The 27,900-nt window shown below is 33.7% G+C and overlaps 1 protein-coding gene across 11 annotated transcripts in view; it reads left to right on the top strand.

Moving 5' to 3' along the window:
- Arb2a (ARB2 cotranscriptional regulator A) overlaps positions 1-27,900 on the top strand; it is a 383,888-nt gene that overhangs the window by 72,935 nt on the left and 283,053 nt on the right. For 10 of the 11 annotated variants that reach the window (XM_070031084.1, XM_070031085.1, XM_070031089.1 and 7 more), the window contains 2 exons: positions 15,872-15,937; positions 24,482-24,673. In XM_070031084.1, the coding sequence (XP_069887185.1) occupies positions 15,872-15,937; positions 24,482-24,673 (258 nt within the window). The remainder of the gene's footprint in view (positions 1-15,871; positions 15,938-24,481; positions 24,674-27,900) is intronic. The other variant, XM_070031095.1, reaches the window with a different exon arrangement.

Raw genomic sequence — 27,900 nt, forward strand, 5'->3', positions numbered from 1 at the left:
TATTGCTTTTTTGGCAAATGAGTCAGCTTTCTATCACTGCAACAGAATACTTAGTTCAGTATCAACTTGTAAGAATGAAAGATTTATTTTGACTCATGGTTTCAAAAATTTTAATCCGTGACTAGTTTACTCCATTGTTTTGGGGTATGTTGTGTGGCACATCATGGCCAATAACATGTGGTAAAGCAAGCCTACTTGTTTTCTGGCAGCTCAGAATGAGAGAGAAAGAGGTCCAGGAAGTAAAGGGTCTGAGGAAGCAGGATCCCAGTATAAACTTTAAGATCACCCTCAATGACCTAACTTCCTTCCACAAGATTTTTGCCTTCTAATGGTTTCACCATCTGTCAGTACTACCACAGCTCAGTGATCAAACCTTTAACACATAGGCTTTTGGTTGGCTTTTTGGATCCAAATGTGTCATATTTGTTCTATTTTTAGCATATCTATGTTCTGAGATGCTTAAGATTTTGTATATGAAGGAACTGTATAGTAAATGTCATACTAAAAGAAATAGGCAAAGATCTTGTGTGTATTTTTCAGTAGAAGTCTATATTGTATGCATACAAACTTTTCTCATTCTGTAAACAATGTACAGTATAACAACTATTTGCATAGGATATACATTATTAAGTATTACACATAATCTAGGGATGATTGAAAGTACACTGGATGATTGTGTAGGTTCTATGAAAATGGTGTACCATTTTCTTTAAGGATCTTGAATCCCCATGGATTTCAGTGTCCTGAGTGGGGGTTATATTCTCCATGGATACTTAATGGATTTTGAGGGACAACTCTACTGTATACATGATTCTAACTCATTTCAGCCATCTGTTATCTTATTAACTTTACTTCTCTGTTTTAGTTTTCATATGATTGCTAGAGGTATTTTAATGTCTATTTTTAACTCTTTTTAGTCTTTTTTCCATTTATTATTTTCTTAATTATATTTTTATTATCTTTAAGTATTTGTATAAAGGAGTTACCATTCAACAAATTAGTTTATAAGTACAATGCATCTTGGCCAGTGTCATCTCTTTCATCATTCTCTTCCATCCCTCCCAACCAAACTACTCTCCTCATTTTCTTAATTTCATAGTGTATGAACTTAATATTATGTCTCCATTTTCCCCCTTTCTTTCTTCAATTATCTACCTTTCCCCCCATGATCTTCCTTCATACTTTTCAAGTACCTGTTTCCTGATATTTATTTTGTTTGTAACTTTTTTTTCTAAGGAACCAGTGCTCTACTACTTAAGCTACACTCTAGTCTTGTATGTGGAATACCAGGTAATAGTTAATTTTTTCTTGTATTATTTTTAAAGTGTTAATTCCTTTTGCTTCAACTTGTATAATTTCTACTGAGAAGTCAGTGGTATTTTTTGCCTTTATTTCCCTGTATCTTATATTCTTTATCACTGCTTTCCATCAGTTTGGTTTGGAATGTGTGTTGGGTTCTTAAGTTATCTGCTTGTAGATTGTCTTTCTTCAGTTATCTGCTTATAGATGTTCATTGAATTTGGAAAATGAAATGTTCTCATTTCTTCAAATATTTTTTCTCCCTGCATATACCTGTATTTAGCTACTTTCCATTGTCAAAGACAAGGCACTGTTTATAATTTGTGTTTTCTGCTTTTCACTCTGAACGTTTTTTTATTGGAATGTAATATACGTGGATCTGTTCTTCTGCAGTGTCTAAGCTCCTGTGAAAACTATCCCCTACATTTCTTAATTTGTATGGTGTATTTTTAATTCTTGGAACTTTCTTTTTTTAAACATTTCATTTCTCATTATATTTTATTTTTTTGAACACTTTGATAATGGCTGGCTTCATATACTGTCTATTACTTATGCAATTTCTATCATTTCTTGATCTTTATTGCTAGATTCTCTTCCTGGGTTATGGATCATATTTTCTTCTAGTAATTTGTAATGGATATAGTGTCTCCTTTTTAAAAAAAGTTGTTGAAAGTTAAGCACTGGTAGCTCAAACCTGTAATGCTACTTAGGAGGCAAGATCTGAGAACTGCAGTTCAAAGCCAGTCTAGGCAGGAGAGTCCATTCGACTCTTATCTCCAATTAATCACAGGAAAAGCCAGAAGTGGTACTGTAACTTAAGTAGTAGAGCACTAGGCTTGAGCAAAAGGAGCTTTGGGACAGTGCCCAGGCTGAGTTCAAGGCCAAGGACCAGCCAAAAATAACAAATTAATTGTTGGATTTCATTTTGGCAACAATTACCTTGTTTGTGGAGAAACTCAATCATTTGGGATTTGTTTCTATGCTCTGTTAAGATGGTTCTAGACTAAGTTTAAACATAGCATAAGTTTAGGTATATTTCTCTAATTACTACACAATACTCTGGTTATTCAATAAGGCCTATATGAGTTGGAACTTGAATATCTCCTAGCTCTATATGAGCTCGAGAAATTGTTAAACTTTAAGTTTAATTACTCAGAATTTTCCTTGTCTAGCCTCATGTAGTTTTATCCCATGCATGTACAGGTTAACATTCTGCCAAAGACTTAAAGATACAACTAATGTAGATTGCTTCTTTTTCTTTTCTGCTTAATTTCTTTTCTCTGATACTGTGTCATGCCAACTCCAGCTGTCTCAATTTCCCTGAACTCAAATATCTTAATTCTGTAAGTTTACAGTGTTCTCCTCTCTGGACCACAGCCCAAAAGTTGACTTCAAGCAGAAAACCAAGATGATTATATGAGTCTCACTTTTGTTTTCCTTCCCTCAAAGCTCACAGATTAGTGCTATTTTCATGTTATAGAGGAATATTGTTATTTATTATAAGAAGGGAAATTAAAATGTTGGAAAGAAGAGTTCGAGTTCAAATGCTACAACCTAACTGAAGTTGTTGTTCTAATTTATTTGTGCATGTGTGAGTGCATGTGTGTGTGTGTGTGATTGTGTGTGTATGTGATGGGGATTTGAACTCAAGGCCCTTATTGCCCTAGGAAGGCACTGTAATACTTGAGCTATGCCCTAGCCCATGTACTAATATTTTTGTTGTTTATCATATAGGTAGATTGGAGGAAAATGATGTCTTACCTTCCTCAATGACAGTGGTTATAAAAGAGTAAACCCCATTAAGACTATGATCATATAAATCTGTATAGTGATAAAAAATCACTTATCATTTTTAGTATATGTTACAGAAAAAATAGGTAATTAGATATTTTTGCTTCTGGGGCTAGGGCAAAGAATACTATGGAAAGGATCTATAGGCTATGGATCAAATGGTAAATGAGGATTCCTTTTATTAGCTTTACATTTAATTTTATTTTAACCACACACATTTATGGGGCACAGTATGATAATTCAGTACATGTCTATGGCTGTGCAATGATCAAACCAGGGTACTTAGCATTTTCATCTCCTTAAACAGTAAAAAAATTAACATTTAGTATATTTTTATGGGCTATAGGATATTTTCTTATGTGTATCTAATATGTACTGATCAAGTAATGATAATTACCGTTTTTTTCTTAACATTATTTTGCATTTGAAACTGTCATGATCCTCTTTTCTTGATATGTATAAATTGCACAATAAATTACTGTGAGTTGTAGTCACTGTACTGTTGTGTAGAACATTAACACCTCACTTGTATCTGTACTTTAGTATCTATTATACAACCTCTTCACCCCTGCTCCCAGCCTCTGGCAATCTCTGGTTTTACATTCCATTTGCCTTTTTATTGAAGTCCATATGTGAAACATAAAGTGTGGTACTTTTCTTTCTAGATCTGACTTATTTCACATAAAGTATAAGTCATGAATTATTGCTATTTATTCACCAAATTCTAACTCCCTTTACATGAACTAGGCCCTAGACCTTTGACCCAATACAAATAGATGTTAAGCTTTCAAAAGCTTAAAGCCTTGTATCAAAGACAGATGGAAAACTACATTATTTATTATATAAGTGTCTATTAGGAGGAATATAAGATTTGTAGCAAGATCTTAAAGAATAGATAGGAAGGGTGAGGGGTGGGTCAACCAAGGAAGATATTAAAGCTGAATAAGCAAAGAATGAGAAAAACATTTAGAGCAAACAATGTCTTTTGCAAAGGATATGGAATGAAAAATTGCTAGAATTTAAAAGCAAGTGAATGTGGCCACAATATAGAAGGTGAGGAGTATGGTATAGTACTAAACTACAGGTGGGGGCCAGATCTTATAGGGCTTTGTGCAATTTAGGATTTGGGTAATTTTTCCTAAGGGTATTGAGAGGTACTACACTTGCATTTTGCTCATTTTTTTCTAACTCCACAGAAGAGGATTTCACTCCTTCTATCACTTTCCCCTCTTACATTTTAAAAGGAGTGTTACAGTTTCAGATTGTAGCTAAAGCACATAGCTAACCTTTGATAAAGTGAAATATATACAGAGGCTGAATGAATGAAAGGAAGAGATATTGATGAGACTAGAGGTGACAATGTAAATAGAGAGACAGAAGTATTTCAGTAAATTGCTCCTTTGTCTTAGGCATCTGTGGGTTCTGCATCCACAAATTTACCAAATACAGCTCAAACATATTTGGAAAATAATTTCATCTGTATCCAACATGTACAGACTTGTTTTTCTTGTCATTACTTTATAAGCAATACAATGTAACAACCATTTACATAGTATTTATGTTGTACTGCATGTTGTTAAGTAATCTAAAGATAACATAAGCTATATAAAAGGACATGTGTGGGTCCTATGCAAATTCTATGCTATTTTATCTAAGGGAGTAGAGTATATTCTATTTTGGTGTGCAGCCAGTGCCCACAAATACTACACAACTATGTTAGATGGAAGGAAGGTATGAAGAAGAAAGAGTGAAGACACTGAGGATCTGGCTTGAGAGACAAGAAAATCATAATGTCATTTTGGGGAGGTGATGAACACATAGGAAGAGGAGTACCTCTGGAACTGTACAGATGTATTATGTTTGGAAATGTGGAGGGGCTTCAGTGTTTAACATTAAGGAGCCTGTGATGTTGGTGGGAGTAGTTTGTTGGATACATTTACAAATCCAGGGCTCAGATGAGTTATTTAAGTACCTGGTTATTGTAAAGAAAAGGGTGAGAGAGAGTATAGTCTCTTCTGTGGAAAAGTTAAAAGCGAAATGTAAAAACAGCTGTGAAGCTAATCTAAATGAAGGGCATTTTGGGATATAGAGTAGTACCTTAGAGAATACTAATGAAAAGCTGGAGCAATGAACTTTTTTCCAAATATATGATGAAAAAGCAGTTACTTCAAAAGATTAAAGGTTTAAAATGTACCCACCAAAAATGAAGTATAAAAGGTTTTAAGGGGAAACTAGAAGTGAACTGGGGATAATTTTTGTGAAATTTTGAGATGAAGTTCTGACTTAAAAGAATATGCATCCAGGGTAAAAGTGCTTTAGTTCTAATTAGATAATTCATTGCCATTCATAGCATAGTCTCTTTAATGTAAAGATGCTAGAGGAGACCGCTTTGGTTTAACCAAACTGACATTATTGAATATTAAATCTTAATTATTGAGAAATTTTTTTCTTGCCTTCCTCCTTACTGACATTATTGAATATTAAATCTTAATTATTGAGAAATTTTGTTTCTTGCCTTCCTCCTTTTCCCTCCTCTACTTCTCCCTTCCTTTGTCTCCTTTTCCCTTTCTTCAATTGTTTCTTCTTTCATTTCATCCTAGAGAGTTCAGATGGATTATAGAGTGTGGATAAAAAGGACTTGAAGAAGGAAGAATATTCTGTCTCCAAATAGTAGTTTTGCTTATCTGATTTTAATAGGATTCAATAAATGATTCTTGCAGCTATATATATTATTAATAAATATGCTAATATAATTAAAATAGGACATTATAGTTATTTTAAGAAGAGTGACAGTTTATATACCAAGAGGTAGTTCACTGAGATCACTTTTGGGACAATAAATTAGCAAAGTACATTTAGTAAGAAAAAGAGAATAATAAAAAATACATTGATAGCTGGGTACTTGTGACTCAGGTCTGTAATCCTAGCTCCTCAGGAGGCTGAGACCTGAGTATCACAGTCTGTGAGACAAAGCCATAAGTAGAGTTGTGGCTCAAGTAGTAAAGCACTGGAGTTGAACAAAAAATCCAGCCCTTGAGTTCAAACCCCAGGACCTACACACACACACACACACACACACACACACACACACATACACACACACACACACACGCACGCACACACGCATGCACGTGTATATGATACATTTTCTGCACTGCTTAGTTTTTTTGCTTTGGTGTGTTTAGAATTCTCTTATCAGTCTTCCTTATTGTGCTGAGCTTATTCAGTGTGACTAACTGCAAATTATTTTTTCTTAATAGCAGTAAATAATTACATACCAGGAAATCTTTAGCTATGATGTGAATGTCTAGTGAGTGTACTGTCAGAGGAGAATGTAAATTTTTAAACAACTTATTACATTGGCTCCTAGTAACTAGCATCATGCCTAAGATTGTCTATAGGAGCCAGTGAGGGGGAACACTATATATACTCTCACATTTAAAAAAAATTATATCATTTTGATTTTTCAATATAAAAACTAATTTTTAAATAAGTTTCTTATACACCTTTATAAGTTATGGCGTGACACATCTGTTAGATTCAAGGTGTTCATTTTTTGACATAAGTATTTTAGCTGTGATCTTCTATACATTTGAGCATATTATCAGAAGCATGACTTTTTAAATTTAATTTTATTGTAAAGGTGATTACAGAGGGGTTACAGTTACATACATAAGGTAATGAGTACATTTCTTGTTAAACATTGTTACCTCTCCTTGGGTTTTCTCCCACTTTTCCCCTCAAGTTGTAAAGTTCATTTCCAACATAGTGTCTTGTGATTATCACTGTTGCATTAGTTCACACTTTGTCCTTTGTCTCATCATTTTGTTGTTCCCCTTCCCTTCTCCAAATCAGATAAACGTGTGTGTGTGTGTGTGTGTGTGTGTGTGTGTGTGTGTGTGTGTGTGTGTGTGTGTGTGTGTGTGTGTGTGTGTGTGTGTGTGTGTGTGTGTGTGTGTGTGTGTGTGTGTGTGTGTGTGTGTGTGACACAGGGTACCAAAATAAAAAACAATGACATAAACCAGAGGGGAAAAAATGAAAGAAAAAAGAAATAACTTAGCACAATACATTAAAAACAACAACAATAACAACAAAGAAAAACCTCAGTTTTCCTATCTGGGAGTTCATTTCAATTAGCACCATTTTATATGATCATATGTACATAACTATAGAGCTATTGTGATCCTCTGCTAGGACCATCCTAGATATATACTAATTATTATACATAAGGGAAACCATGGAGCCTATGTGTCTTTGGGTCTGGCTTACTTCACTTAATATGATTTTTCTAAAGTCTTTCCATTTCCTTACAATGGGGTAATAACCTTTTTTCTGATAGAAGCATAGAATTCCATTGTGTATATATACCACATTTTCTTGATCCATTCAGAAGCATGTGATTTTGATTTCTTCTACCACTGGTTGATGTCTTCCAGGACCCTGTGTGAAATTACTATTATTTTTCTTTTTATAACTAAAAAGTTCTATGGGGATGGAGGCATGACTTGTGTGGAAGAACATCTGCCAGTGAGTGTAAAGCAACACTCCTACTGTTGGCTGTATATTCAAGGGAAATGAAATAAGTCTGTCATAGAGACTCCTATGCTTACATGCTTATAATAGTACTATTTACAATATCTAAGAAGTGAAAACAACAACTTATGTTTTTTGCAGTTGATGAATGGATAACCAAAACATTCTAAATATACACATGGAATACTATTCAGTTATGTAAAGAATTGATCCTGTCATTTGCAACAACATGGATGAGACTGCAGAGCATATGTAAAATGAAATAATGTAGATGCAGAAAGACAGTTACTACATGATCGTACAAATATTTAGACTCTAAAATAGTTTATTTAATAGAGATTGAAAATAAATGATTTTTATCAGAGCCTGGGAAGAGGAGGGTTAGGAAATGATAGAGAAAGGTTAATCAATGGGTACTAAATTATAGTTAGCTAGAAACAAGAAGTTCTGGATTGCCATAGTATTAAGGGTAACTATAGCTAACAATAATGCATCACATAAAGGAAATTATTTGAAAGTTTTACCAAAAAGAAAGAATTAATGGACCAGTTTCAGTTATTGACATTTGTAATCCTAGCTACTCTGGAAGCAGAGATTGGGAGGATCTCAGTTTGAGGTCAGCCTAGCCTCAAATGCTGGGTAAGTACTAGACTACTCTACCACTTGAACCATGTCCTTGCACCTGTTGTATTTGTTTTATTTACTTGAGATTTATTTACCTTATATGCCCCGGCTGGCCTGGAATTTGAGATCTTCCTGTGTCTACTTCTTGAGTTGCAGGGATTATGGATGTGCACCACAATTAAGCCTGGCTTATGATAAACATGTTCTTTGTCAACTTATTGCTTGCTCATAGCCCGAATTTTTGCCAATGTCATGTTGTCTCTTTAGGGAGAAAATCAGTAAGAACATTTTCTTTAATGGTATAGGATTTTTATCAATAAACAAAGTGAAACTAAGTAGTGCAGAGTATATGCAATCTCAGTAAAGGTGATTTAAAAGCAAGTCTTTCTCCAAAGTATCATTAATACTTTCATTTATCTGTCTTTGGGAGGGTAAGGGGGAGCACGAAGGCTGAAATTGTGGGACAAAGGCTGAACAACTGCAGCAATGATATTCACTAGTCACTATGTGGATAAAGAACTATATAATATGTGGGTGAGGATAGAGGGAAAACCCAGGAGAGATTGAGGGGAAGGGGTGACATTTTTCAAAGAGAAATGTACTCTTTATCTTCTTATATGACTGTAACCACTCTGCACATCACCTTTATAATAACAATAAATATAATTTTTAAACTGTTTTCAAATGTTTAAGTATATAATGTAAAATTAGGTACATAGTTATTTTAAGCACTGATCTAAGACTAAATGTACTAATTGCCAATAATTTAATTCCTTTCCATTAATTAGAACTAGATTTCTGCTAGATAACAATTGATTATCCTAAGGCTTTAAAAATATTCTTTCTTTAAAATTATTTAAATATGTCAAGTGCTGGTGGGTCACACCTGTAATCCTAGCTACTCAGGAGGCTGAGATCTGAGGATCACGGTTCAAAGCCAGCCTGGTCAGGAAAGTCCTTGAGACTTATCTCCAATGAACCACTAGAAAACTGGAAGTGGTGCTGTGGCTCAAGTTGTAGAGCATTAGCCTTGAGCTGAAAAGCTGAGGGACAGCACCCAGGCCCAGAGTTCAAGCCATGATGGCCAAAAAAATAAATAAATAAAATAATAAAAAAATAAATATTTCATTTAAATTTTTTTTTAGTGTTTGAATTTCTTAAAATGTTTTTACTGTTCTGATTTAGTCAGTTTGATTTCTAAGATTTTCCTTGATTTTAAGGAGCAAAGAAGTTCATAAACTTGAGTTTTATTTTTAGTTGTTCATTCACTCTTACACCCAAACTCAGGATATAACTTAGTATATATTGATATTGATGCTTATATTGATATCTTGGGGTGAAGTTCTTAATTTTCTAATGGACTCAATAAAATGTTTTATCTTACATTGTTAATAAACTTGTGAAATAAAAATTGTTATTGCTGTTAATGAGGCCAGATTTACTAATGACTTCAGAGTAAAAATTAAAGAAAGCTTAACTATCAAGTAATAAACTTTAAATATTTTAATTAAAATATTTATATCTATTCTCTTCTTACATATCTATCATAGCTTTTATTATATGTTTACAATTTTTGTTTTCAAATTCAGTCTTAAAAAGGTCCCAAGCATTGTTTTAGTGGCTTCATACTATCACCTTTATTCCAGTCACTTAAGTTACAATCTACTAAAATAATCACAGCACTTTTACTAGAGTAAAGAATATCAGTGCTGGATTATTGCTTAATTAAAGTCCAGAAGTGGTGATGAAATAAATGAGATAATGATAATTACACAGTAACTGATAACTAAATGTCTGGAGTAAATTTATAGCATGATGAATATGAACCCCTTCTGGGAGGTACTGTACCAAGTGATAAAATTTTATTTTTCTTATTCCTATGTGGACTCTTATTTCTTTGGTCACTCTTACTAGAAAAATAATTTAGACTTTATTTTAGTGTATAGTACTCTATTGGTAACCAACATCTTTATTTCATGAATATATGATTTCAAAATCATTTCTCTATGCCCTTCTTATGGATTCATTTACTTTTTATTTTCTTTATGCATTTTATTGTTATTATAAAGGTATGTACAAAGGGGTTACAGTTTTATGTCATTTACTTTTATCTATATACTACTTCATTGGAATTTTAAGAAATCCAGAAAAATGATAAATTGTAGTAAATGTTAGCTTTCCATGTTTTTTCTGCTAACAAATAGACCTTCTCATGGGTAGAACAAGTACTCTGATAATAGATCATTATCTCACTTCCTGCTTCTTTTCATTGATAGCATTTTTTCATTCCTTTCACTTCAAATACCTTGTTTTATTATTATTCTGAAGGGATGATTACCTTTTAGATTAGTTAAAATACAAGAAATAAAAGACTTTATCTTACCTTACCATATTTCTACTTTAATATCCTTCTATCTTTGGTATGTAGCCCAACATCTGACATACATCATATTCCTTTCCTCTGAAGTAATTTAACATTTCTTGCAAGGTTTACTGGCAGTTTTTTTTTTTCTCAACTTGTCTTAACAGATTATTTTTCAGCCAGGTACTAATGGTTTTTGCCTGTAATTCTAGTTACCCAGGAGGCTGAGATTTAAAGATCATGTTTCAAAGCCAGAAAGTGTGTGCTCTTTTCATAATTAACTATCAAAAAAGACAGAAGTGGAGCGGTGGCTCAAGTGGTAGAGCCCCAGCTTTATTTAAGTAAAAAAGCCAAGGGACAGAGCTCAGGTCCTGAGTTCCAGCCCCAGTATTGGGGGAAAAAAAATTCACCTTTGCCAGATAATTTTTTAAGTTATAATGTTATTTATGAGTAGTTTTTTGTTCTTATAATTTAGCCTGGGGTTCCTTTTCAAAACTGAATATTGTATTGAACCCTCCTTTTGCTTGCGTAGTATCTAAGAGGTTTTCAGTGTAATTCTTACCCAGATTCATTTGTAGTAAAGGTTTCCTTCCCACATCCTGAATTCTGACTTCTTTCATGATTTTCCTTGTCTTTGATTTTTTTACAGAATGTGATATAGCTAGATACAGTTGCTTACAGTTACCCTGTTTGGTATTTTCTATATTTCCTGGATTTATCCTTTTGTATCTTTCAATAATTTTGAAAAATCATTACTTCAAATAATTACTTCAAATAATAGTCTTTTCCTTTCTTCTTGTATTATATGTGAAATTTTTACTTTTTTGCAACTGTGTCATGGTTCTCTGAAAATGTCCTCTTACTCTTGTTTTTATTAAAATTTTAGACATCTGTATTAATTTATCTTCAAGCTCCATGATGCTTGCCTTGGCCCTGACCTGTCTTCTAGTGAGCTAATCACAGTCATTCCTTACGTCTATTACAGTGGCTGTTTTGTTTATTTCATTTTGTTTATTGATTAGTTTCCACGTTTCTACTTACATTTCCCATGTTACTTAATATATTGTCCATTTTTCTAATTTAATTAGCATATTAATTGTAGTTGTTAAAAATTCTCAGTTTGATAATTCCAATATCTGTTCCACATTTGTGTTTGGCTCTGATACTTGGTGTAGATTTGATGTTTTTATGTGTTGTTGTCTTGTTTGTTTGTTTTTCCTTTTAGCATGCCTGATAATTTTTTGTTGAACATTTGATCGGATATCAAATAGATGGGTCTGTTGTATGAAATTTTATGTGTATGTAACCAGTAGTTAAGTAGTGTTACTATTTGCTTTAGTTGGGTTGTGTGCGGCCAAAATTTCTTCTTATATTCAGTTTTCAAATTTCTTCTCATATTCCCATGTTTATCTTCTCTGTTGTCTCTCTTTCAGTGAGCTTGAATTTAGCATTTTACTTCTGTCCATATTGGCATATATAAAATAGTAATATGTTATTGATGGAAACAAAGAACAGGATTATTTCAACTTGTTATTCCTGTCCTTTTTTTTCTTGTTGTTTTTTGTTTTTTTGTTTTTTGTTTTTTTGCCAGTCCTGGGTTGTGAACTCTGGGCCTGAGTGCTGTCCCTGAGCATTTCAGTTCAAGGCTAGAATTCTACCACTTGAGCCACAGCACCACTTCTGGCCCTTTCTTTTTATGTGGTACTGAGAAATTGAACCCAGGGCCTCGTGCATGCGAGGCAAGCCCTCTACCACTGAGCCACCTTCCCAGACCCTATCTATATTTTTTTACAGTGAGAACCTTCTAGAAACAATGCTCACAAAGTTTGCCACACCAATTATAAGGTCAATATCTTTTAAATCTTAAAACTATCCACACTGATTATTTAAACTGATGAATCCATCAATTTAAAGTGATCCTACCCAGGTAGTATCATGACTGAGAGTGTCCTTTCCTGGGATTTTGCTCCCAGTGAACTGATTCTCTGTATGGAATTGCTTTTTTCTCCAGGTTCCAGGGAAGTTTGCCTGATAATGTTCTCAAATCTCCTGTGGATCTCTAGAAAGTGTTAACTTTTAGTTTGTTAAGCGCTTTACTTTTTGTGAGGTCTGGAGTAACTACTTTCAGGCTCTTTAAATTGGAAATGAAATTCCTGTGTTTCTTACTATAACAAAGATATTTGAGAATACTTGGTTGTCTAAGCCTTTTGTTTTCCATCTTTGAGCAGTTTCTCAAGAATTGTTGAGCACAGATAACATTCTGACAAAAATACTTTTTTCATATTTAAAATTTTTTTCCAAATGCGGATTGCAGCCCTATGCAATCTGGAAGACAATGAATTCTTGATACCTTCTTTTCCTAGCTTTGATTCAGCAATTAGGAAGATTTTTTAAAATTGGAGACACTTAACTTCCTAAAAAGATGTAGACTGAGTGGATGGGGAGAATTCTTGTACCATGTTAAATTTGCCAGACAGTCTCCTTTAAATAATAAGAAAAAGATTAGGATATTGAAATCACCATCTTCTGAGACTAATTGTGTAGCAAAAGGTAATTGACATTGAAACAGTGTGTTCAATGATAAAATTCAATCTTGTCCAGAGAAGTACTGAGATGGACATTTTGCCCTATCCCAGAAGGTTGGGTATAGCAGAGAAAGTTAACTGGGAAAGTTGCCATGAGATATATTTCTGGGGCAATGGATTAGGGCAGAGGAAAAACATGATTCAATCTATAGTTATTTTTCTTTTGTAGTCAGGAATTAGAGAACAAAACAGATTAGACAAATTAGATAATGTTTCTCCAATTCCTGCTGGATTTATCACTATATTTCTTTTTTTTTTTTTTTTTTTTTTTTGGGAGGGGGGTCCGGTTGTGGGGCCTGAACTCTGGGCCTGGGCGCTGTCCCTCAGCTCTTCAGCTCAAGGCTAGCGCTTTACCACTTGTGCTTCAGCGCCACTTCTGGCTTTTTTCTTTTTGCTTATGTGGTGCTGAGGAATCGAACCCAGGGCCCAGGCATGCAAGGCAAGCACTCTACCACTGAGCAACCTTCCCAGGCTATTACTATATTTCTAGAAATGATATATTACAAATTTTAGGAGAGATAATTGCTCTCTATATCCAATGTAAGGATTTTCAAATTTGGTATCATCCTATTTAATCAAAATTGAGAATCTTACAGTTCACATTGATATAAGATTTAAGTAGTCAAAGTAGTTTACCTTTTAAATTTCTCTTATGTTCTATCTCTTGCATAGTGGTAGACTTCAAGTTTACTTTTGTTGTTGCTTTAGCTATAAGCATATGTTATGCTTTTATAGAAAATTTTAGAACATTATACATTTTAACTAATCTCATTTAGTTAAGCACTTCTCTTGAAGTGTAAGTGGAGTAAGGTCATTATGTGATTTCATGGTTTTATGTTTGAGTCTATATATTTAGTTTACTATTTCAAGTACTATAGTATTACTACTTTTCAGTGAAATATAATAAACATAATTTTAATTATTGTATTCAATATAGGAATATTAGTAGATTAATAAACTAGACAATTATTACCTAGTTTAATGTAGTGTCATAACTTTGAAATTGCTGTTACTAACCAAGATAAAGCTGTACTAGCATACGTTTAATATACTGCTTCTGAAATGAAATGACTGTGTGTATATAGAAGAAAGAATTTTTGACTCTGTGAAGAAAGCAAACTAACAGATCTATTGTGGATTACAGAATATAGCATCAAAGCAATTGCCATATTAATTTTCTAAAAAAAAGAATTACTTTCTCATTTTGTTTCACAAAATTTGTATTTTAATTATGTTCCTAAAGTTTTTCTGTAAGATATTTTGCAAAAAGATATTTTAAGGAGGAGAAACACTCCTTAAAGGGCCATTAAAATTATCCATTAAATATTCCTATTCCAGATAGCCTTGTTTACTTTTTACTTCTAAGGAAAACAATTATAATTTATATTAGGATAGAAATTATATATTAGTTTGTTGATGCTGTAACACTTGCCAGTTGTTGCTTAAAACAACGTAAACTTACTGTCTTTTAATTCTGTAGACTAGAAGCCAAATTTGAGACTCATTATACTAAAATCAAGGTATAGACAGAGTTTGTAAGCTATAGGAGACAATGCATTTATTGCTTATTTGGGTTGTTGTATGCATTCAGTTCCTTGCAGTTCTAAGACTGTGGTTTCAATTTCCTACTAATTACAAAAGCCAAACTTCGTTGGCTTTTGACTTTCTACTTTTAAAACCAAGAGCAGCTAGTTAAGTCCATCTTACATTCTATCTCTCTGACATATTTTATTTCTGTAATTTTCCACTTTTGAGGACTTAAAAAGATTAGAAAGAACCCACCATGATAATCTTGGCTAAATTTTTCAAGGTTTTTAATCTTAATTATATGTGCAGGTCTATTTACCATGTAACATAACACTCATAGGTTCCAAGAATTGGGACAAAGCCATCTTTGAGGAGACTGTAACAGGACTATTATGCATTCTATAAACCTAGGATTGAAAATACTGTATTATCTGCTTGCAATACCAGTGACATTTTTCTCCTTGATTTAGTAGAGTAGTAGAGTTTTTTTTTTTTTTTTTTTTGATCCCGCCGTGGGCCTGAACTCTGGGCCTGGGCACTGCCCCTCAGCTCTTCAGCTCAAGGTTAGTGCTCTACCACTTGAGCCATAGCACCACTTCCGGCTTTTTTCTTTTTGCTTATGTGGTGCTGAGGAATGGAACCCAGGGCCTCATGCATGCAAGGCAAGCACTCTACCACTGAGCCACCTTCCCAGCCCATTCCTTGATTTAGTGAATACAAATAAGTGTTGAGATTCACACTTCACAAAATTATATTGCTATAATATCTGTAGGGATATTGTAAAGGAAACATTCTAGAGACATTAGGGTGGGGGAAGAAAAATACTTTAAAAGTATTCTTTTTCAACAGAGAAAGTCATAAGTTTTCTAAGGTGTGTGTGTGTGTGTGTGTGTGTGTGTGTGTGTGTGTGTGTGTGTGTGTGTGTGTGTGTGTGTGTGTGTGTGTGTGTGTGTGTGTGTGTGTGTGTTTAATGGCTCTAACCTTGAGTAGAAAGGTGCTCCACAGCTGTGGAAAGTCTGTTAATGTGCTATCAAAGCAGTCTAAGATAGAGATATGCTTACTCAGAGCAATAACTTTCAATTTATAAAATTTATATAAACTTTCAGAGTGAATGAAATTACATCTTAATGTTTTATTTCTTTCCTCTTAGATCATCACAAAATATGTTTATGATCTCCTGGAAAAGGATTGTAATTTGAAAAAAATCTCAATTCCAGTAAGTAACATTTTTTAAGTGTATTGCAAATAAAATGTAACTTCTCACTAAGATGGTTTGCAATTCAGAAGAAAACTTTAATTTTAGGTTAACTGTGATAATTTTATACTTAAAAGGTTCTATTGTGCTTATATTGGTTATGTAAAATACCTATCAGTATCTTACTTCTCTGTGTAAAAGCTCTTTAAAGTAATAATCTTCAATGTTAAGAAAAAAAATAAAAGAGTACTTGCTTCCACTCTTTTTTGTTCATGTGATAAGAGATAGTATTGTAGGTAGTAGATAGTAGATTATAGATAGTATAAATCCTTTTGCGTTTTTCTGAAATATTTTTATTTAATTGAAGTAAATCAATATTCATTACTTTAAAATATATGCTATTTCTTCATATATATTACATATACACGTTTCTGAAATCTTTTTTTGTAGTTATCGTTAATTACTTGTATAAAGGAGTTATAATTCAACATGCTAGTTTATGGGAACAGTACATCTATATGTTGTCTCTTTCATCATTCTTCCTTTTCTGTTTTATAACACTGTTCCTTTCCTTTCTGGCAGAACACTCTAGATATTTTGTATATTCTATTCTTTTGGAGTGGAAGGTTTGATAGGTTCAAATTCTCTGGTTGAACTTCTTAAACTACAGCAAATAAAAAACTTCTGTTTTTATTTAAAACATGAAACATAAAGCTTTCAAGTGATAAAATAGTAATCTATGTGAAATGATGCTCTGATTTTGTGATGTATATGAGTCTGGAAGACTTAATCCAAGACCAAAGCTTTGCATGAAAATTTTTCATAAGATTTTCAAATTTTTTGAATAATGTTATTCTAATACAAATGGAAGGCTTTGAGGATTTCTTAGTGCTGTTCATCACACAGATTGATATAGTTCAATGAAAATGGTTTACATTTTTATATTATAGGTAAACTCACTTTCTAGATCACACTATTAGTGATTGATTCATTGAAAACAATGATCATTATTCTGTATATTTGTCAACCCTTGGTTTATTTGGAAACATCCTTCTTTAAGAAATATAATAAAACATAAATTTTAGTACCCTTTTTTCAATTTATGTGCCAGTCTTTAAGGATTCAACCTTCTTGTTATAGTTTTGATGCTAGATCTAGAAAAAACACTGCATATTTGAATTCTTAAAGTGTTCACCGTAGAGGTCTTTCAGATTTTTTTTTTAATTCCTAAGTATTTATTTTTTGGGGGGGGGGCAATTGCAAATGGGCTTGCTTTCTGATTTCAATCTCAGTCATTGTTGGCATACGGAAAAGCTACTGATATTTGTGGTTTGAGTTCATAGCCTGCTACTTTGCTGAAGTTTTGGATTAGCTCTAGTAGGATGGGAGAGGAAACTTTCGGGTACTTTAGGTACAGGATCTTGTCATCTGCCAAAAGTGATAGTTTTACTTCTTTTTTTCCATCTTTGGGTCCTCTTTATGTCTTTCTCTTGCCTATGGCTCTTACTAGAAATTCCAACACTATATTAAAAAGGAGTAGAGAAAGTGCATACCCTTACTTATCTCCTTCCTGATTTTAGAGGAAATGTGCTTGCTTCTGTTTATATGATGTATTACATTTATTGATTTATGTATGTTGAACCAGCTTTTCATCCTTGGGCTAAATCCCGTTTGATCATAGTGTGTGATTTCCTTTATTAGTTGTTGGATTCAGTTTGATTCAGTTGCCAGTATTTTGTTGAGAAGTTTTGCATCTATATTCATTAAGGAAATTGGTCTAAATTCTCTTTTTTTGATGTGTCCTTAGCTGGCTTTGGGATGAGTGTAATACTAGTTTCATAGAATGAGTTTGGAACTGATCCTTCCTTTTCTATTTCATTGAAGAGTTTGAGGATTATTGGTGTTAGTTCTTTAAAAATCTTATAGAATTCAACTATGAAGGCATCAGGTTCTGGGCTTTTTCTGGAACATAAGTCTTTTATTACCAATTCAATTTCATTAGTTGTGGTGGATGTGTTTAGTTGGTTTATGTTGTCCTGGCTCAGTTTGGGCATAATCAATTTTCTGGGAATGTATTCATTTCTCCAGTTTATTTCCATAAAGGCCTGTAAGGTATTCCCATATACTGAATTTTACTTGACTCTATTGATGTTTCCCTCTTCATTTCTGATTTTATTTATTTCAATGACTTCCTAGTCAGGTTTTCTAGGGACCTGTCAATTTTATTAACGAACCAACTTTTGGTTTTGTTGATTCTCTTTAAAATTTGAAATAGGAAATTGGAAAAGATTTAACAAAATGTAAAGACTTTCCATGCTCCTGGATTGGAAGAACTAACATTGTGAAAATGGCAATACTTCCCAAAGCAGTTCACAAATTCAATGGAATCCCAATCCAAATCTCAACATCTTCTTGATTAAGATAAAGAAAACAATTCAAAAATTTGCATGAATAACAAAAGACCCCATATAGCAAGAGCAGTCCTTAGCAGGCAGCACAATGTTGAGGGAATGATAATACCAAACTTTAAGCTCTATTACAGAGTCATAGTAATGCGAACAGCTTGGAATTGGCACAAAAATAGTAATGAGGACTAGTGGTACAGAATAGAAGATATAAAAAATCAACCCACAGACCTATAGCCATTCAATATTTGATAAGGGAGCCAAAAACATAGGCTGGAAGAAAGACAACCTCTTCAACAAATGGCAAAACTGGTGCTGGTGCAAAAAAACTGAAATTAGATGCTAATATACCACCTTGCACCAGCATCAATTCAAAATGGATCAAAGACCTCAATATAAGACCAGAAATCATGGAACTTTTATAGGAAGGGATAGGGAAATAATCACAAGGGCTCCTGAGCACAAGTCAAAACATTCTAAGTAAAAATCCAGAAACACAATAAATCAAAGAAAGACTTGATAAATGGGATTACATCAAATTTAAAAGTTTCTGCATGGCAAAGGACATAGCTAACAAGCTAACTAGAAAGCTCACAGAATGAGAGACTTTTACCGGCTATACATCAGACAAGAGCCTAATATCCAGAATATATTTAGAGCTCAAAAAATTAAGCCCTCAAAATTTAAACCCTCAGACAGACCCAGAGAAACAAAGGTTGTATGGTTTCCCTCATTTGTGGTAGCTAGAGTGTACCTATGAATCTGTAAGTAAGTATACGGGGTGGTAGACAAGTAGTTACAAATGAATTTAACTGAAGTATAATTGACTTATGAGAGCTCAAATAGTGTAATTTTGTAGGAAGATTAGATCAAAACTCAACAAAATCAGCACCAGGAAATGAGTACACCCAAGATGGGAAGTGGGCCCATGACAGAGGGGAAGAGAAGGGGAGAATACAAGCAACAATTCATTGTATATACCACAAAACTAAGAAAACTAAGGGAATGGGTAGATCGAAGTAGGGTGAGAATATTGAAGGGGTGACACTGATCAAGATGCGTTGTATTCATAAGCTGCTTTGTTATATGGCACTGCCTTTACACAACAACATAAAGATAATTTTAAAAATAAAATTTAAAAGTTAAAAAAAACTGCATCTTGAATTTTGTCTTCTGGAAAGTTAAGGTAGAATTTTGTCATGCTGGCCCATCTTCCTGTCTTTTTAATTTTGCTTCTTGCAAAATATATGAAGAAATGATAGAGATTCTTAGGGTAATCATTGATACAACACAATTCTTATTGAGTCTTTTAACTCTGTTACCTATCTGCCTCGATGGAACTTTGAAGGTGACTTTAATTTCTGGATTTCAAGTATGAATTACAATATAGTTGCAATATAGGTTGTATTATATATTAAAATTTAATTTTCTTTATGGAAAACCTGAAATTGGATAGAGGAGTTGGTTTAATAAGTATAGTTCTTTTCTTATTTTAAATTTAGGCAATAAAACTATCAAGAATATAGAAAAACGGAAGCATAGGTCCCATGGTTTCCCTTATTTGCAATATCTAGTATAGGTATGAGTCAAGCGGAAAAGGTCAGATAATGTGATGTTAGGAAAATGAACCCTTAAATATGTATTTTAATGTTTTCGTTTCTTTCATGCATGTGTTTCTAACGCATTTATAAGATTATCTCTTTGTTGCTTTGTATGTCCCTCCCCCACAGTGTAACCCCCGCTTTCACTATATTTGATGTCAGTATAACATGTGGAGGAGATGGGGACAAACAAGTCGTTTAAGGATTCAGGTGGACCTGTTGCAACAATGAGAAGTACAAAATGTCATGTCAAAACCAGCTTTACAATGTCGGTGTGGGGGGGGGAGGGGGGTATAATTGGGTGGGGGGAGGGGGGAGGCTGGGAAGGGAGGTGAAGGGTAAACAAAGGAGGAGGCTCCAATGCTTGGTTAGAAATGTATGCATTATCCTGCCCATGTAATTGTAGCCCCTCTGTACAGTATGTTCTCAAATAAAATAAAATAAAATTAAAAAAAAAAGAATATAGAAAAACTTATATGAGACCTAGAATAAGTATCACATCTATTTTTGGTTTAAAATGTTTTCATATTTTTTGAACTAAAAATCCAAATTCTGGGTGTTGGTGGCTCAAACATGTAATTCTGGCTACTTGGGAGGGTGAAATTGGAAGGAAAGTGGTTTGAGATCAACATGGGCAAAAGTTCACATTTCAGCCAATCATGCGGTACTGTAACAAGACCCTGTCTTCCCAGCTATGAAAGAGGTTGAAATCACTCAGATTACAGATGTAGGCCAACCTAGGGGAAAAGAAAATTGCAAGACCCCATCTCAACAGGTCTATTTAGACTTTCACATGTATGTAGCTTGGGTGTGATAAGAGGTATTGTAGTCCAGACTGACACAAGAAAATAAAAAGGCAAAATGACTAAAGCAAAAATGGCTGGAGATGTTGCTAAAGTAGTAGAGCCTGAAATCAAAGCACTGAATTCAAACCCCATTTCTGAAGGGGAAAAATAAAGGGAAAAAACTCAATTTAGTATCTATCCTAAATTATCCTGTATTTTACATATTAAATTTTTACTAACTTTTTTTTTCCTGAGTTCCCTTAAATCCCAGAGTTGTAGTGTTATAAGGTGAAACACCCCAGAAGCCACCTTTTGGAATATGAAATAACTGGAGTCTTTACAGTTAGCAGGCTGCAGCCAGCCAGTTGTTATAAAGGCCTACAGCCCCAAAATACACATAACACAACTAGGAAACATGCTAGAGAGGAAAGAAAGAACAAAACCCAATACAACAATACAAGCTCTCTCTGTTGGAGAGTTGAATTGGGATGCCATGATGACCGGAGACAAACCAGCAGACTGGACATAAGACAAGATCTCTGAGAAACGGGACATAGTATCTTTGCGGCTGGGTTGGGCCTAAATAGGGCCCAAGCAGGGAGCAGATCCATGAGAAATTCTCAGTTCCAGGCACTGGGGTGACAGTCAGTAATCTATTAGCCAGTGCCTGCCCCTGCCTCTGCCTCCCAGGTTCCTGTAAGCCTATCACCTGGGAGGCAGGTGATGGACAGGGGTGTTTCCCTCCCAGGCAGCATGAAGACAAGATGCCAGACCCTATCATCTACCATGTGGCCAATATAGCACCAGCCAGACTTGAACTCCTTACTTCAGTAGCAGAGGTGGGTTTTTTTTTTTTTAATAAAGATGTTCTTTGTTAGTAAAAATAAACTATCAAATTTTTTTTTTCTGATAATGAACCGTCAGTTTTGTAGCTAAACTATTTAAAAAGGAAACCTTCCTCCCTTTACATGACAGCACTTGTGGAAACCCATGATTTGACAGTAAAGAGTGTGATCATGTCTTCGGCTTATATTTCACATAAATAAACGCAAAATGTTCTAGATTATGGTATCTCATACTTGTGAGACTATTTGATAAGTGAATTATCTTGATAATCACAAGTTTTCACTCGTTTATTTTATGTTTAAGTGAACCATCATGTTTAAGTGAACCATCATAATTTATGCTAAAAATGACTTGTTAACTGTTGTTTATTTATTCATTTGTAGTCTTTTAAATTTTTTAGAATAACGTTATATATAAAAACATTTTATCTTAGGAAAATAAGCCTTCTTCCAATCTAAAAATCATATTCCTGCAATTCAAAGTAGTAACTTTGAATTGTTTCAAAAATTGACTCCATTTTCTGCCTATTAAACAGAGACTTGGTCAAATAGAAGAACAGAGACAATGATCAGTACCGTGGACAGTTTGTAGCCACAGATGATTTTTCTCTTCAAGAATAACAGATATCATTTCTGTGGCCTTTCCAGGATCTATTAAGGCTTCACTAAGAGAGAAGAGAGAGAGAGAGAGAGAGAGAGAGAGAGAGAGAGAGAGAGAGAGAGAGAGAGAGAGAGAGAGAGAGAGAGAGAGAGTGTGTGTGTGTGTGTGTGTGTGGACTCAGAACTACTGAGGCTTCATTGTTACTGTACAGGGACAGCTTTGCCTTTTACTTTTTCTCTCTTGTTACCACCATTTTCTTTAGCCACTTCAAGTGGTTCTCCATTTTTATGTAATGTTCTTAGGCCAAAGAGAGTTTTTCTTCCCAAGCCTCTTTTCTTCTGGCTCTCACCAACTTCTGTTCTTATGTGGCTTTGGTCATGTTTCCTTTCATCATCAAAATGTGTTTGGCATGTGCAGAGCATGTAAGTGAAGCTAATGTGACTGCATTTCACTTCATATCTCTTTTCCTGTATTTAGTTACTTATAATAAAGTTATATTTAAGTCATTTCAGTCCTTAAAATTGTGTAGTTCTTTTGAAATTCTTAATAATTATACATTTAGTTAATCTTCAACATATGCTTTATGAAGCAGGTAACTATTTAAAGAGGATGCATTATTCAGTTAAATGCTTTTTATTAGAGGAAGTTACTGCCTGTGCTGGATAGATTCCTTTCCAAAACTGTATTCATTCTTTTATTTACTGAATACTGGCAACATGCCAGGCTTTGTTCGAGATACTGAGAATGTAACTGAATACAAGATAGGGAACTTTATGCCTTTGTAGACATATTCTGGTGGAGAGATCCTTAGGAGAATAAACAAATACAAACATACATGAACTCTACAATATATTGGAAGTGGTGTGTACTATTGAGGAAAGTGAGACAGGAAAAGAATCATAGGATTCTTGGGGAAGTATCCAAAATCAGAAAAGACTTTACTAGGAAGATGGTATTTTTCTTAAGCCCTATGGCCATTCTTATTTTGCTAAAAGAATTGCCTTTGGTCATCTTATTTATACAAAGAGTTAAGGATTGCCGGGCACCAGTGGCTCATGCCTGTTATCCTAGCTACTCAGGAGATGAGATCTGAGGATCACGGTTCAAAGCCAGCCTGGGCAGGAAAGTCTGTGAGACTCTTATTGCCAATTAACCACCAGAAAAATGGAAGTGATGCTGTCACGCAAATGGTAGAGCACTAGCCTTGAGCTGAAGAGCTCAGGGACAGGGCTCAGGCCCAGAGTTCAGGCCCACAACCGACCAAAAAAAAAAAAAATAGTTAAGGATCTACTTGTTTTAGTAGAGAAATTTTATTATAATTTTCTATTCACATGAACAATGACTAGAAATATTTAGCATCTAAGGCATTTTAAGAATTTGAAGTTTTCGTTACTTATTTTGGTAGTTATATGAATATATAATGTTCATAAAATGGAGAACTAGTGCATTATACTATCTTTGAGTTGATCTGGTTGTGAAGGTGTGTTTCTGTTACAAGCTATCAGGATACTATGGCTGGCCTATACAAAGTCTTCCATTCCCATTTATGAAATACCATTTAGTGTGTACTATGACAGATGAAGTAAAAGATTGGGAAATTATCCCTGTTTGAAAGTCTTATGTCTTTCAAATTTAGTTAAAAAACATAAATAATTGGCATAAACAAAATGAGTCAAAATATGCATTATTGATCCCTAAGTAACTGAATTCACAATTATTATATAACGCTGTGCTTACAATCCAACTGAAAATTTTAAGTCCCTTTATATGTTTGAATGTTAAGTAGTGATAGTACAAATTGTAGTATTCCTGGCTACTCTATATTTTTCCAGCAAGTAAGTGAATGTTCCAGTTAAGGTTTTCTATTTTCTGTTACATGTACCACATATTTTAGATATAAAATTATTACTTGGTGATCTTGCACAACTTACTTAAACTTATTTAAATTTCAGTTTCTTTTTCTGTTGATAAATGTTAGAAGCTGAGACCAGCTTAGGCAAAGTTAGCTGGAGGTCCTGTCTGAAAAACTAAAACTAAAAACAAAAGGATTGAGGCATTGCTCAAGTGACAGTTATTTTTATTTAGGATTTTATATTGTTAAATAAGTATAATGTACAGGGTCTTATTTCCAGTATTCATTTTCATGTATTTTATATTTAAATCATTATGTTTTGATCATTTGCCTGATATGTAATAGCTAATCTCAAGTGAATATTATTTTTTAAATCTGTAATAACCAGTATTTTGTAGTAACCTTACCTGTTTATCTCATTTATGTGTGTTCTTGATCAGAAAACCTTTATTTATTTAATTTTTTTTTAATTACAGGTAGATGCCACAGAAAGTGAACCAAAGAGTTTTATCTTTATGAGTGAGGATGCTTTGACAAATCCACAGAAACTGATGGTTTTAATTCATGGTAGTGGTGTTGTGAGGGCAGGTCAGTGGGCTAGAAGGCTTATTATAAATGAAGATCTGGACAGTGGCACACAGATACCTTTTATTAAGAGAGCTGTGGATGTAAGTGCAATTTCTTTTGTTTTGGGGCATTTTATAATTCTATTATATGTTATACATTATTTTAATCATGTGTCTTTAAAAAGTATAAGCTATAAACATACTCTTATCATCAAATTGTTACTACTTAACTCCTATGATGACTGTTCTGCATTTTGCAATTATGAAGAAGTGCATATATATCTTAACCCTTAATATCTTTAAAATGAGTATTTCCTATTCTACATTTTGTTTTTTATTATGTAAAATGCCGTTTAAAATATCAAATATTTATTCATCAACATTGAAAGTACTTCTGACAAAAAGATCATAATTGTTTTTGTAAGACTTTGCTTAACAAATTTAATGAAGTTGAAGTCTAAAGGAGATCTGCTAGCTTAGACCAGTTCCTTGTTGTTTAAAGGAAAAACAGAGAATAACTCAAGAGTTTTTGTCATTAATGAAACTGCAATATCCCAAAATAAGATGTTGTAATCATAAAACAAACAAACAAAATGGAAAATTTCTTTATTTTTATTAAATTCAAACTTTTCAAAAATGGTTATCTTAAAATTTTGCACAAGGCTTTTTTACTGTGATAAATAATAAGGTGTTTTTCTGACCCAGTATTGTTAGAGCTTAATGTTCATCTCGAGTTGCTTTACTTTTTATAAAAATTAACTTCTGTATTGAAAACCAACTTTGTCAAAGAATGGATGAGTAGGAATCTTCCTCAGGAAAGTGTGGTGTCATATAAAAAAATTTAATAGAAGATTATAAAAGTATTTAGGAATAGTATGTATGTGTGTGTGTGTGTGTGTGTATATATATATATATATATATACACATATAAATGTACTTAAGCTTTTTTGTTTCTAAGATTGATATTAATACATGTTTGTGATTAAAGTTGGAATTTTGCAAAATTAAAGATAAGTTTTCTATTCTATTGACTCTGATCAGAAAATATCAGATCTCAGCCCAGGTCCTAAAGGACATTTTTGTTAATAGATTTTAGTTAATATTTTGTAAAAGCTGCGAGTTGAGTTACTTAGGTTAATTACATTTTTTATAATTTTCATAAACAAGGAAACTGTATATTCACTTTTGGCTTGGTTTCTAATTTCAATTATTTGTTCATTAGTATTAAAATAACTGAATATTTCATTAAATAAAGTTTTCGACTGAAGCAGTGCACCATTAAACTATTTTAAACTATTTCACATTTCAGGATTTGCACAGATAACTTGATAGATAAAGATTGCTCTTCATTTTTTGTATGTTTGAATTCATGAAACTAATAAATTTCTATTTCTACAATTTTTAATTTATTTTTATTGTAAAGGTGATGTATGAAAGGGGTATAGTTATTTAAGTCAAGTAATGAATACCTTTTTTTTTTAAAACCATGTCATCTCTTCCCTTATTTTCTCCCAGTTTTTTCTTTTTAAGAATTCATTAATTGAAATCTCTATAGGTTAAAAAAAAGAAGAAGAAGATTCCCTGGGCCATCATTATTCCTGTTTTTCAATTTACACAGAATAACCCAGTTTAAAACACTAGGACTTTTCTCAATATATCATCTTCCTGAAGCTCCCAGATATGAGGGTAGGGACAGAATGTGTTCACTTAAGCTAGCCATCTATACCAGAGCAGTCACTGTCTCACCAAACCCTGTAATGGGCTTAAATCTCTGGGGAAGACATAGGGTTATCCTGCCACTAGATTTGACAGTCTGTCACTCGGGTTATCTTGGTTACCTTGTGATTGAATCTCACCTTCACCTTTACATTCCAGAGAGCCGCAGCAAACTGTGTGCTGCTTTTTTTCAGTTGCTTCTGTTTCTCCATGATTTTTTTCTGCTGTCTTGCTCCCTCTTCCTGGTTCCCAGTGTTCCTCCACCGTTTCCCTCTTCAGGATGTAAACTCTCTTGTGTTATCTGGCTCTTTTGATTCGTGGAGTCAGAACAGTGGATGTTTCTAATATATCATCTTTTCCCACCTCTTTTTACTTTGTTTGATGTAGGATCTGACTGACTTGGCTGGAGCTGGACTAAAACATGTTCCTCCTGCCTCTGCCTCCTCAGTAGCTGGGAATACCTGTATGTACCACTGTGGCTGGCTTTGATCTGTGGTTCCTTGGTATATGCTCTCCTTTTGTTGGAACCATCAAAGAGTTAATACAAAATATAATTTCAAATCTTGCATTTCTTAAAAATGCATTTAGTCTACTTTTCCACTTGAATAATTCAATAGGTATCAATTTACAGGTTGAAAATAATTTACATTCTGAAATTTGAAGGCTTTTTAAAAATTATCTTTGGGTTTTTTTAAATTTAGGTTTGGTTTGGGGAGCTTTTGTGCTCAAGGCTAGTGCTCTGCCACTTGAGCCATGGCTCCAGTTCTGGCTTTTTGATTTTTAATCGTAGATAAAAGTCTCATGGACTGCCCTGGCCAGGCTGGCTTCACTCTGCAATCCCAAGATGAGCCTCCTGAGTAGTGATTTCAGATACGAGCCACTAAGTGCTTGGCCAGGTAAATATTGTTATAATTGAAAAGCCTAGTACCATTCTGACTGTTGTTTATGGTGGAATCTTACTCTCCTCTCTGATAAGCATTAAATCATATTCCCAGGTATAGTGGTTCATACCGACATTCCCAGCAATAGGAAGTAGAGGTAAGAGGACAGTGAATTCAAGACTAGATTGGGTTGTATCATGAGACACTGTCTCAGAATTTTTTTTTCAGTATTTGTTTACTTTTGCTTTTGATTCGTTTTGCTTGGCAGTTAGTGTGGGTTTTTTTTTTTTTTTTTTACTGCATTTAGAATACACACTCATGATCCTTAATGTTGGGAAGCTTTTTGTGGGAAAATTTTTGCTTAGAACAATTTATTTGAGCCTTGTTTCTTTTCTCTTTCTCTTCTGTGTTCTGATGTCCTTATTCCAGCCCTTTTCTGGATAAGTTCTACAAAGAAAAAAAAAACTTGTTATATATTACAGGTCTAGCCACCCAATGTGAGATTATAATCTGCTTTGTACTTGTACTTGTTAATTTGGGGAGGAGGTTGGTCATGAATTTAAAACATGTGTCTCTGCTTTTAGTCATAAGCTTACCTCTTATTTCCACAGTATCATTTCTGAATCATTCTCAACTTTTCCAGGGTAATAGAAGAAAGGTGATAAGATAATACAAGTAAGCTAGCTTACTTCTTTTTTTCTTATTGCATTTTGGATTTTCCCCTTTTCTGAT

The sequence above is a fragment of the Dipodomys merriami genome, unplaced genomic scaffold (genome assembly GCF_024711535.1).
Source record: "Dipodomys merriami isolate MVZ:Mamm:240054 unplaced genomic scaffold, mDipMer1.0.p SCAF_20, whole genome shotgun sequence".
NCBI lineage: Eukaryota > Metazoa > Chordata > Mammalia > Rodentia > Heteromyidae > Dipodomys > Dipodomys merriami.